Source organism: Oncorhynchus masou, chromosome 17 (assembly GCF_036934945.1).
Source record: "Oncorhynchus masou masou isolate Uvic2021 chromosome 17, UVic_Omas_1.1, whole genome shotgun sequence".
In the NCBI taxonomy this organism is placed as follows: Eukaryota; Metazoa; Chordata; class Actinopteri; order Salmoniformes; family Salmonidae; genus Oncorhynchus; species Oncorhynchus masou.
Window position 1 is genome coordinate 11,930,280 of NC_088228.1, and position 13,573 is coordinate 11,943,852.

General features: G+C 43.8%; 1 protein-coding gene across 15 annotated transcripts in view; it reads right to left on the minus strand.

The window, feature by feature from the left end:
• The window catches only part of LOC135558474 (kinesin-like protein KIF1A), a 46,961-nt gene extending 44,197 nt beyond the window's left edge, over positions 1–2,764 (minus strand). For 12 of the 15 annotated variants that reach the window (XM_064992298.1, XM_064992297.1, XM_064992296.1 and 9 more), the window contains exons 1-2: positions 2,457–2,763; positions 570–764 (exon numbers count right to left, since the gene is read on the minus strand). In XM_064992298.1, coding sequence (XP_064848370.1) covers positions 570–675 — 106 coding nt within the window. In that variant the 5' untranslated portion in view covers positions 676–764; positions 2,457–2,763. Of the gene's footprint in view, positions 1–569; positions 765–2,456 lie in introns of all 15 variants that reach the window. The other 3 variants (XM_064992299.1, XM_064992303.1, XM_064992288.1) reach the window with 2 other exon arrangements.
• Positions 2,765–13,573: the final 10,809 nt, after the last annotated feature.

A 13,573-nucleotide genomic window follows, 5' to 3' on the forward strand; every position in this document is an offset into this window, starting at 1 on the left:
GAGAGATCCTTGATGAAAACCTGCTCCAGAGCGCTCAGGACCTCAGATTGGGCGTAGGTTCACCTTCCAACATGACAACAACCCTAAGCACACAGCCAAGACAATGCAGGAGTGGCTTCAGAACAAGTCTCTGAATGTCCTTGAGTGGCCCAACTAGAGCACAGACCTGAACCCGATCAAACATCTCTGGAGAGACCTGAAAATAGCTATGCAGCGACACTCCCCATCCAACCTGACAGAGCTTGAGAGGATCTGTAGAGAAGAATGGGAGAAACTCCCCAAATAAAGGTGTGCCAAGCTTGTAGCGTCATACCCAAGAAGACTCAAGGCTGTAATCGCTGCCAAAGGTTCTTCAACAAAGTACTGAGTAAAGGGTCTGAATACTTATGTAAATGTGATATCTGTTGGTTTTTTTATATACATTTGCAACAAAAAAAAATCCTATTTTTTATCATGTTATTCAATTACTACCATGAAACTGCAACAAAGATAACTCAGACATGCAAGTGCCTTTTGCATTTTCTTACAATACTAGAAATGTCTTAAAACACCAAATATCCAATGCTCACTTGTGGTGTTCCCTGTCATCTGGATGATGCACTTGCTCTCCTTCCCGATCTCTCGAGAGTTGAAGGGACGGACCCGGACTGCCACTTTCACTGAAGCCCCCGCCATGCTTCCTGTCAGTGGGGGGGGGGGCGACGTGTTTATAGAGGAGTTCAGTCAGGAGGGGAGGGGCTTGTCGCCAGGTAGACACCTGACACCTGTGAAGAGGGATGTCATGGTGAGATAAAATCAGATCTTCATTCAGAGCTTCAACTACTTTGTAATGCCATCATCTAACAGAAAAACGGGTAACAACTTTACATAACCTGCATGGTTGCATTATGATGCAGTTTTAGTGCATTGAAAGACTTCATGAGGACCTGGCATCTTGTAATGATCCTGACTAAATGCCAGCCAGTCACCTTGTTTTTAGTAGCACTGTATGGTTGTAAAGTCTAGGCACATATATTTCCCTTATGAATTGACTGCTAGATGACATACAGTGTTTCTTATTCTGGAAGAATCACATGACATGTTGTCATTGTCTACTTATTGCACACAGAATGAAGTTCTCCTAAATCTATTTTTGACAACCACAAACGTAGACTAGGCAGCCCTACATGCTGCGTCATTCGCCACCTCCTCAATGAATTCGGATGACCCACAGCATCACCTGCACTTCATGAATCAATGTATCGGTATAGTTGATTTGCCTACGATACATCATGCCATCATCACAATGTAGGGCCTCCTTCTTACTTTTTTTTCTTTAGTCGGGATAATTCAAAACCTAAAATTAAAATATTCTCAATAAATTGCGTCATTTTAGTCGACTATAAACTAGTACATGCTGGGGTAAACATTCTAATCTAGGCTATCTAAAATTAAAATGGCTGCTTTCATCGTAGCGGACATCCTTATTTTTCTCCATCCTCGACGGACCTACTTACAATGGGCGCGTCTACAACGCTGCAGCTGACAATGCCGACTTTACTGCACCTGCATGAAGAGTCATATCCTATGGGTAATAATATGTAGCCTAACTGGGGCCTGGGTCTGTTGTCCTATATTGACCAAAAAATGTACCACCCATTACAAAATGGGTTGGCTTGTTACGTTTCATGAATTCGTTGATTCTACAGACAGCAATATCCACTCGACGCAGCAGCTAAAAATCTCAGTCATATCATTTTATGTGCACACTGTCAGACAGAGCATCATAAAACCTACGGCCCGCAAAAAGTGTAATAAATACATAAATGACATAATTGACATGGATATTAAAGTGACAAATGTTAGTATGCAGCAACCTAGTTCGTGGTTTTTTGTTTACACTCGAAAAGACCCAACATTCATAATGTAAATATTGTTATCTCCACCATCTAGCGCTGCCGCACCTCAAAGCAAACGCACTGTCGAAGCAATTTAATATAGGCCATCACTCAATTTACTGCTAGGCTATTCGCCCACTGTAGAAATCAATGTCATTGAATTCCTCCAGACATAAATTAATCCCTGCAACACATTAACAAATTCATGATTATCAGATGTAGTTGTTTATTTTGGACTGTGGATCTGATCAAATTAATGAAGCTATTGACAAGATGATTCTATACATTTAAAAACAATTGTTTCACAATGTCTAATCATGTGGATGCCAATGTTCCTCAATATAACAACACATTTAGTTTACATTATCCAAATAATCCAGACTTCGTGCATAAACATGTCGCAGTGCCCTTTTAAGATCTTTGTTTACTGCCCCAAGATAAGGAAGAGCCTCAAAATGGCCAATCCAAACAGACAACCATGAGGAACAACAACACCGTTGGTTCCCCACTGTGTCAACCCAAGACCGTGATCAGAAACAACATCTCATCAGAAAAGAACAAAACCTCAAATTGTCTTACCAAACCACCTCGAATTCAACAACCGCAGTGGGTTCCTCCTTGATATTTTTCCTTCCGTTAATATCAGCTAACAGCCTCCCTCAGAGTATCCATGCAGGGAGTATCCGCCTCGAGCAATAGAGAAAAACGGCGAGAGCTAGACCACCCCAGTCAGGGCTATGGCTGGGTGGGTTCGAACAACAGGGCCTGGTACACAGTGGTGCGTCAGTCGGTCTGCCAGCCAAGGGTAGGGGAGTGAACGGGGAGGAGAGAGAGAAGGGGGCTAGACTGGATTAATGCAGAAGGAGAGCTCAGAGAGAGAGAGAGAGAGAACGTCCGATACGGTAGGTCCAAAAAAAATGGTGCTGATGATGTCAATGATGACATCATCATCAGCATCATCGGAGTGGAGCAGGTAGAGAACAGTGAAGCAGCGCAGAGAAGGAGGAGGGGGAGGGGGAGCAGGGCAAGGAATGGGAGGGGTAGGAGGAGAAGACCAGGTTGAGGGAGGGGGTATTCAGGTACCAATGGGAAGCCCCCATTATACAAAGCACAGATAATTTGAGGTGGTGCAGATCTCATTGGTTTCTCACTGAGCTAAACAGTAGATAGTAAGGTTGTAATTCTATACCTACAGTACTACAACATAAATGCATCCACTGGCTGTCCAATGAATGAAGTCTTTGTTGTTCAAGTTCAAGTATTTAGCTGTGTGGGCAATAGTTAACAATATAGGCTATTGTTTCTCATAAATATGGTTTCTTTGTCTAGTGACCGCAGCAAATCTATGTTATTATACTGAACTGTAACGCTATTACAGAGTAGAGAGCAGAGATATGTTAATACATCTTCATAGAAGTAAGCATGTATTTTATTGTATTTGACATTTTCATGAATGATCTATGTGAAGGAAACATATTATACTTGAATGGGATTTTCCTCCCTCCAAGATACTCCTCTCTTTTCCAAGATATTCCACGTAAACTCTTTCATCAAATCATTTCACAAAGTGATCCATTTGAATGAACAGGATCAAACCTTGATCACATACTCTGTCAGAGCCTGGTCATAGAGGGAGCTGGGGAAGGTCAAATAAGCTCATTGATTGGACCCCATCTTCTGGACAGCTGTCACTATTACATAAAGCCAACATACACTGAGTGTACCAAACATTAGGAACACCTTCCTAAGGTGCCCCCCACTCCCCCGCTCTTTTTTTGCGCTCAGAACAACCTCAATTCATCGGGGCATGGACTCCAGAAGGTGTCAAAAGAGTTCCGCAGGGATGCTGGTCTATGTTGACTCCAATGCTTCCCTCAGTTGTGTCAAGTTGGCTGGATGTCCTTCGGGTGGTGGACCATTCTTGATACACGCGGGGGTCTTGGGGTTGGGGAATTATTTTATTTTATTATGGGGGGTTTTCACTGGGGGTATCTTTCGGGGAACTGCGCAGGGGGGGATCTTGGAGGGCTGGTGGCCTGGCTGATAGGTCGCTGGTTCCAGTTCCCGTTTTTGACCTGGTGGGAGATCTGTCGACGTGCCTTTGAGCAGGGTGTTTCACCTGGTTGCTTCTGTGGGTCGTCCCTGGATGGGAGTCTGTTCATGGAACTGAATGTAATGGAAATATTGAGCGGCTTCACTGCAGGTAGATTGTATGTTTCAATATTCAATTAAAATAAAATAAAAAGAAGGGATCATAGCTTTCAACTGGATTCACCTGGTCAGTCTATGTCATGGAAAGAGCAGGTGTTCTTAATGTTTGTACGCTCAGTGTATATAATGCATTATGATGTGGTTATAATGTATTGTAAGACCTGCCATTAGCAATGTATGACTTCCTTTATCATTTCTCATTATCCTCTCATGATGATCACACCTGTCACGTTCTGACCTTAGTTCTTTTGTTATATCTTTGTTTTAGTATGGTCAGGGTGTGAGTTGGGTGGATAGTCTATGTTCGTTTTTCTATGTTGTGTTTATGTGTTTGGCCTGGTATGGTTCTCAAGCAGAGGCAAGTGTCGTTCGTTGTCTCTGATTGAGAATCATACTTAGGTATCCTTTTCCCACCTGTGTTTTGTGGGTGATTGTTTTCTGTTTAGTGTTTGTCACCGTACAGGACTGTTTCGTTTCATGTCATTCTCTTTGTTATTTTTGTTTTAGTGTTCTGAGTTTAATAAATATCATCATGAACACGTACCACGCTGCGCATTGGTCCTCCGATCCTTCATACTCCTCAGACGAGGACGACGAACGTTACAACACCTCTGTTGCTCTTCTGTTCCTCGGATAAGGAAAGACATTATATAGACAAACAGTTGTTACTCTGTCACATTATCTGGACCCGTGTCAGCAGATTCAGAAGATGTTACATCACACATTAACATTGCGAGGAATCTAACTATGGAGGAATCTAACTATGGATGACATTTAACAAAAATATGTTGTTTATTATCTGACAGCCGATTCATCTATAGGCCCTGGCCAAACACAAGCCCGTTCTGTTCCTCCTCACACATGGAGAGTCCTCTGCCGGGCTCGCCAACCCCGCCAATGGCATTGGAGACCTCTGCCACAAGTGAGACACCGCTCCATCGCAAAACGATGTAAAAAAATTAAATACAGTTGAAGTCGGAAGTTTACATACACTTGGGTTTGAGTCATTAAAACTCATTTTCAACCACTCCACAAATTTCTTGTTAACTAACTATAGTTTTGGCAAGTCGGTTACTTTGTGCATGACACCATTTTAATTTTTCCAACAATTGTTTACAGACAGATTATTTCACTTATAATTCACTATCACAATTCCAGTGGGTCAGAAGTTTACATACACTAAGTTGACTGTGCCTTTAAACAGCTTAGAAAATTCCAGAAAATTATGTCATGGCTTTAGAAGCTTCTGATAGGCTAATTGACATCATTTGAGTCAGTTGGAGGTGTACCTGTGAATGTATTTGAAGGCCTACCTTCAAACTCAGTGCCTCTTGGCTTGACATCATGGGGAAATCAAAAGAAATCATCCAAGACCTCCAATTTTTTTTTAGACCTCCTCAAGTCTGGTTCATCCTTGGGAGCAATTTCCAAACACCTGAAGGTACTACGTTCATCTGTACAAACAATAATAAACACCATGGGACCACGCAGCCGTCATACCACTCAGGAAGGAGACGCATTCTGTCTCCAATAGATGAAAGTTCTTTGGTGCAAAAAGTGCAAATCAATCCCAGAACAACAGCAAAGGACCTTGTGAAGATGCTGGAGGAAACAGGTACAAAAGTATCTATATCCACAGTAAAACGAGTAAAAGTAATACAGTAAAACTGTTTGGCCATAATGACCATTATTATGTTTGGAGGAAAAAGGGGGAGGCTTGCAAGCTGAACAACACCATCCCAACCGTGTAGCACGGGGGTGGCAGCATCATGTTGTTGGGGTGCTTTGCTGCAGGAGGGACTGGTGCACTTCACAAAATAGATGCCAGCATGAGGAAGGAAAATTATGTGGATATGTTGACCCCAAGCATACTTCCAAAGTTGTGGCATAATGGCTTAAGGACAACAATGTCAAGGTGTTGGAGTGGCCATGACAAAGCCCTGACCTCATTCCTATAGAAAATTTGTGGGCAGAACTGAAAAAGCTTGTGCGAGCAAGGAGGCCGACAAACCTGACTTAGTTACACCTGACAGTTACATCTGTCAGGAGGAATGGGCCAAAATTCACCCAACTTATTGTGGGAAGCTTGTGGAAGGCTACTCGGAACGTTTGACTCAAGTTAAACAATTTAAAGGTAATGCTACCAAATACTAATTGAGTGTATGTAAACTTCTGACCCATTGGGAGTGTAATGAAATAAATAAATAAATCATTCTCTCTGATATTATTCTGACATTTCACATTCTTAAAATAAAGTGGTGATCCTAACTGACCGAAAACAGGGATTTTACTAGGATTAAATGTCAGGAATTGTGAAAACTGAGTTTAAATATATTTGGCTAAGGTGTATGTAAACTTCCGACTTCAACTGTACTACAGTATATCTCTGATGTATTTATCTGAATTCACACTTGTGTTGGCTGCAACTTCAAATTCAAGCCCTAAATTCCTCTCTCCTCAGACACAATACCCTGTTCCTTGTAGATACAGTTGCATCTTGGTGAAACGCCTATTTTCATGTACCAGCAGAGTAAGAAAACTTTGAATCTTGGTTAACCCGGAACTAAAATATGGCGTAATTTGGTCAGATGCTTGGTACCATTAATGTTCACGTAGTCTGTCTATAAGATATTAGAAAATGTCAGACTCTTGTTTCATTGTCAGTATGTCTGTATTCGTGTAACATGTTATCATAATTTTATTGTCTTTGTAGATATTGACATTCTGTACACTGGCTCTCAAAATGCCTTGAATGTACCCCCTGGCACAGCACCCATCTCTTTCAATGAAAGAGCATGGTAAGGACTCTGTGTGTATTTGTGTGCATGCATGTGTGTTGTATGACTTACAGAAGAAAGAGAGGGATAATTATTGAATTGAGACAAAGTGAATGTTTGAAATTTGAGAAATATGGACTTTTACACTCCCTCTTGATACCCCATACAGCCTAAATATGTTCGACAGGAAAACAAAACCAGTGTCCTACCTCTTTGACATGACCCACTTGTCTAACTAGTGGGGAAACGATGGTCAACAAGCCAGACTGTTAAGTCTACAGTATCCTCTTGAACACTACTTTATGAGAAAACCGCCCATCCTAACAGGGTGAAATGTGTTTCAGACACCAGCACCCAGGACCAGAAGTGTCTGGGTCATTTGCCCTGAGGGAATGTCTTGCTATTCTTGCTGAGAAGGTAAAGAAGAAGGTCCTAAATGAATTAACCATGTGTATGTCTATTAGCTGATTACTTTGAGGATTGCTTCTAATTCTCTAAATAAATCAGCTAAATATACAACCAGCTTTGGACCAGTTTCAGGCTTTCAGGCATACTGTCCCTGTACCATCAGTAGCAAGTTTTCAAATCAAATCAAATGGTAGTGGTCACATACAAATGGTTAGCAGATGTAAATGCTAGTGTAGCGAAATGCTTGTGCTTCTAGTTCCGACAGTGCAGTAATATCAAACAACAATATTCCACAACAACTACCCAATACACCCAATTTCGTATCGTCTGGAATTCCCAAAGATTGGAAAGCAGCCGCGGTCATCCCCCTCTTCAAAGGGGGAGACACTCTAGACCCAAAATGCTACAGACCTATATCTATCCTACCCTGCCTCTCTAAGGTCTTCGAAAGCCAAGTTAACAAACAGATTATTGACAATTTCGAATCCCACTGTACCTTCTCCGCTATGCAATCTGTATTTCAGAGCTGGTCATGGGTGCACCTCAGCCACGCTCAAGGCCATCGATAAGAGACAATAAATACTGTGCAGCTGTATTCATCGACCTGGCCAAGGCTTTCGACTCTGTCAATCACCACATTCTTATCGGCAGACTCAACAGCCTTGGTTTCTCAAATGATTGCCTCGCCTGTTTCACCAACTACTTCTCTGATAGAGTTCAGTGTGTCAAATCGGAGGGCCTGTTGTCCGGACCTCTGGCAGTCTCTATGGGGGTGCCACAGGGTTCAATTCTCAGGCCGACTCTCTTCTCTGTATACATCAATGATGTCGCTCTTGCTGCTTGTGATTCTATGATCCACCTCTACGCAGATGGCACCATTCTATATACTTCTGGCCCTTCTTTGGACACTGTGTTAACTAACCTTCAGACGAGCTTCAATGCCATACAACTCTCCTTCCGTGGCCTCCAACTGCTCTTAAATTCAAGTAAAGCTAAATGCATGCTCTTCAACCGATCACTGCCCGCACCTGCCTGCCCTTCCAGCGTCACTACTCTGGACGGTTCTGACTTAGAATATGTGGACAACTACAAATACCTAGGTGTCTGGTTAGACTGAACTCTCCTTCCAGACTCACATTAAACATCTCCAATCCAAAATTAAATTTAGAATTGGCTTCTTATTTTCGCAACAAAGCATCCTTCACTCATGCTGCCAAACATACCTTCGTAAAACTGACCATCCTACCTGTCCTCGACTTCGGCGATGTCATTTACGAAATAGCCTCCAACACTCTACTCAACAAATTGGATGCAGTCTATAACAGTGCCATCTGTTTTGTCACCAAAGCCCCATATACTACCCACCACTGCGATCTGTACGCTCTTGTTGGCTGGCCCTCGCTTCATACTCGTCGCCAAACCCACTGGCTCCAGGTCATCTACAAGTCTTTGCTAGGTAAAGCCCCGCCTTATCTCAGCTCACTGGTCACCATAGCAGCACCCACCCGTAGCACGCGCTCCAGCAGGTATATCTCCCTGGTCACCCCCAAAGCCAGTTGCTCCTTTGGCTGCCTTACCTTCCAGTTCTTTGCAGCCAATGACTGGAACGAACTGCAAAAATCACTGAAGCTGGAGACACATATCTCCCTCACTAGCTTTAAGCACCAGCTGTCAGAGCAGGTCACAGATCACTGCACCTGTACATAGCCCATCTATAAATAGCCCATCCAACTACCTTATCCCCATACTATATTTATTTATCTATCTATCTTCTTTCCACCCCAGTATCTCTACTTGCACATTCATCTTCTGCACATCTACCATTCCAGTGTTTAATTGCTATATTGTAATTACTTCGCCGCCATGGCCTATGTATTGCCTTACCACCCTTTTCTTACCTCCTTTGCACACAATATATATACTTTTTTTCTACTGTATTATTGATTGTATGTCTGTTTATTCCAAGTGTAACTCTGTGTTGTTATATGTGTCGAACTGCTTTGCTTTATCTTGGCCAGGTCGCATTTGTAAATGAGAACTTGTTTTCAACTAGCCTACCTGGTTAAATAAAAGGTGAAATAAGTATAATAAATATAAAATAAAAAAATACACACAAATCTAAAGGAATGGAATAAGAATATTTACATATAAATATATAGATGAGCGATGGCCGAGCGGCATAGGCAAGATGCAATAGACGGTATAAAATACAGTACACAAATATGAGATGAGTATGTGAGATACAGTGGGGCAAAAAAGTATTTAGTCAGCCACCAATTGTGCAAGTTCTCCCACTTAAAAAGATGAGAGAGGCCTGTAATTTTCATCATAGGTGCACTACCCTTGTTATGTTGGCCCATCTTCGTGATGAAGCACTGGATAAGGTATTGGTGTTGTACAACACAGTGTCTGAGGAGGGGAAACTAGCAGGCAGTTGGAAGGAGGGAGTAGTGGTACCAATCGGGAAGCCAGAGAAGGACCCAACGAGGCCAACAAGCTATCGGCCAATAGCTTTAACATCACACGTATGTAAGATTATGGAACGTATGATTACGGAGAGGCTAACTTACTTCCTGGAGAGCAGGGGGCTAGTATCGCCACATCAGAGTGGATTCAGGAAGGGGAGGGGAACTATGGACCCAGTGCTTACTTCCTGGAGAGCAGGGGGCTAGTTTCGCCACATCAGAGTGGATTCAGGAAGGGGAGGGGAAACTATGGACTCATTGCTTACTTCCTGGAGAGCAGGGGGATAGTATCGCCACATCAGAGTGGATTCAGGAAGGGGAGGGGAACTATGGACCCAGTGCTTACTTCCTGGAGAGCAGGGGGCTAGTTTCGCCACATCAGAGTGGGTTCAGGAAGAGAAGGGGAACTATGGACCCAGTGCTCTGCATAGAAGCAGAGGTCAGGAAGGCTCAGGTGGACAAGGAGACAGTTGTAGCAGTCTTGCTTGATGTGGACAAGGCATATGATATGATGTGGAAGAAGGGATTCTTAATCAAGCATGATATTATGGGGGTAGGAGGACGAATGTACAAGTGGATAAAGGATTTTCTGTTTGAAAGGTCTATCCAGGTGAGGGAAAGTCACTACCTGGTGGATAATGGCACACCACAGGGGAGCGTGATTAGTCATCTGTTGTTCTCAATCATGATCAGGGATGTTTACTCTCAGGTACGGCTAGATATTGGGAGGTTGTTATTTGTTGATGATGGGGCCTTATGGAAGAGGGGAGGAAATGTGCCATAGTCAGGAAGGTACAGGAAGCAATTGATGAGGTAGAGTGGTGAGCATTAATGTGGGGATTCAGGTTCTCTGTAGAGAACTCAGACAGTGTTCTTTACCGGGAAGAAGGTGGGAGATGAGGTATGCTTCAGGTTATATGGGAGAAACTTGGGTGGGGGCCTTCAGGTTCCTTGGGGTATACTTTGACATTAGACTGAACTGGGCAGAACACATTGAGAGAGTGGTGGGAAAGAGCAACAAGGTGCTAAATGTGATGCGCTCTCCGACGGGGAAGGATTCCTCTGATTACATTGAGGAGTACACCACATCAGTCAATTGCTTCATCAATAAGTGCATCAATGACGTCGTCCCCACAGTGACCGTACGTACATACCCCAACCAGAAGCCATGGATTACAGGAAAGATCTGCACTGAGCTAAAGGCTAGAGCTGCCACTTTCAAGGAGCGGGTCTCTAACCCGGAAACTTATAAGAAATCCTGCTATGCCCTCAGACGAACCATCAAACAGGAAAAGTGTCAATACAGGACTAAGATTGCATCGTACTACACCAGCTCTGACGCTTGTCAGATGTGGCAGGGCTTGCGAACCATTACAGATGTTGTGGAAAATCGGTTCAAATATAACGCTTACAAGAACTTGTGAAATCAATTGGCTTTTAATACAAGAGTATAGCAAGCCGGAGTGGTCCGCGGAACACACACACTTTTTCAGAGCACTGGCTCTGATTTATACACATACAACATATGAGTCCATCCCACATGCAAATGAAGTTACTTCCCTCAGTCCATCTGCCACCATTATATCCCAATCTGTGCATCCTGCTTGTTCAGCTCGATAACGCCCATATCTGCTTTCAGTCAAGTTATAATGGTGACAGGACCTCTTCATGTCCCAAAAATAATACATGCCTATCTTATGCTATGGGCCCTATTACGTTCAGCCTGGTGTGTTCTTTGGTATGTCTGTCCTTATTAGGACTCGTAGACTATGTGTCTCTTCTGACATTCCTTCAGCATCTCCATGTCCTAAACATATGTGGCCTATGTCTATAGTTCATCAGTTGGTCATTTGGCTGCCCCCCTCCTTTGTATATCCCTCTGTCCTTGGTATGTCCAGCTGTCCTAGGCGCCTATGTGTCACCTTCTCTTCATGTGGTTATGTAAGATCAGCAGACTATGTGTCTCCATCTTTAGTGTGTTCAGTTACCCTAGGCGCCTATGTGTCGCCTTCCCTTCGTGTGGTCTGTTTTTAGTGTTCAGCTATCCTATACATCTATGTGTTTGTCTATGTGTTTTATTTGCTCCCACACAGACTACAAAGGAAAGCACAGGTGAGAGCTGCACAGTGACACAAGCCTACCAGACGAGCTAACCTACTTTTATGCTCGCTCCGAGGCAAATATTATTGAAACATGCATGAGAGCACCAGCTGTTCTGGAAGACTGTGTGATCATGCTCTCCGCACCCGATGTGAGTATGACCTTTAAACAGGTCAACATTCAGAAGGTCGCAGGGCCAGACGGATTACAAGGACGTGTACGGATTACCAGGACGTGTACTAGAGTATGCGCTGACCAACTGGCAAGTGTCTTCACTGACATTTTCAACCTCTCCCTGTCCGAGTCTGTCATACCAACATGTTTTAAGCAGGCTGGCAAATTAGCCTGGCTAATTGACCACCGACCAGTAGCACTCACGTCTGTAGCAATGCTTTGAAAGGCTGGTCATGGCTCATATCAACACCATTATCCCAGAAACCCTAGACCCACTCCAATTTGCATACCGCCCCAACAGATCCACAGATGATGCAATCTCTATTGCACTCCACATTGCTCTTTCCCACCTGGACAAAAAGAACACCTATGTGAGAATGCTATTCATTGACTACAGCTCAGAGTTCAACACCATAATGCCCTCAAAGCTCATCACTAAGCTAAGGACCCTGGAACGAAACACCTCCCTCTGCAACTGGATCCTGGACTTCCTGACGGGCTTGCCCCAGGTGGGAAGGGTAGGTAACAACACATCCGCCATGCTGATCCTCAACACAGGGGCCCCTCAGGGGTGCATGCTCAGTCCCCTTCTGTACTCCCTGTTCACTCATGACTGCACGGCCAGGCATGACTCCAACTCCATTATTTAGTTTACTGACGGCACAACAACCAACAACAATGAGATAGCCTATAGGGAGGAGGTCAGAGACCTGGCAGTGTGGTGCCAGGACAACAACCTCTCCCTCAATGTGAGCAAGGCAAAGGAGATGATCATGGACTTCAGGAAAAGGAGGGCCAAACAGGCCCCCATTAACATTGACAGGGCTGTAGTGGAGCATGTCGAGAGTTTCAAGGTCTTTGTTGTCCACATCACCAACAAACTATCATGTTCCAAACACACCAAGACTGTCGTGAAGATGGCACGACAACACCTTTTCCCCCTCAGGAGACTGAAAAGATTTGGCATGGGTCCCCAAATCCTTAAAAGGTTCTACTGCTGCACCATCGAGAGCATCCTTACCGGTTGTATCACCGCCTGGTATGGCAGCTGCTTGGCGTCCGACCGTACAGCGCTACAGAGGGAAGTGCGTACGGCCCAATACATCACTGGGCCCAAGCTTCTTGCCATCCAGGACCTCTATACCAGGCGGTGTCAGAGGAAGGCCCCAAAAAATTATCAAAGACTCCAGCCACCCTAGTCATAGACTATTCTCTCTGTATACTACATGGCAAGCGGTACTGGAGCGCCAAGTCCAAGAGACTTTTAAACAGCTTCTACCCCCAAGCCATAAGACTTGATTAGACTTGACATCTAATCAAATGGCTACCCAGACTATTTGCATTGCCCCCCCCCCCCTTTTACACTGCTGCTAATCTGTGTTGCCATCTATGCTTAGTCACTTTAATAACCGGTGCCCCCGCACATTGACTCTGAACCGGTACCTCGTCTATAGTCTCGCTATTGTTATTTTACTGCTGCTCTTTAATTACTTTTATTCTTGTTCTTACTCCAACCTTTTTTTGTGTGTGTTCTTTTTAAACTGCATTGTTGGTTAGGGGC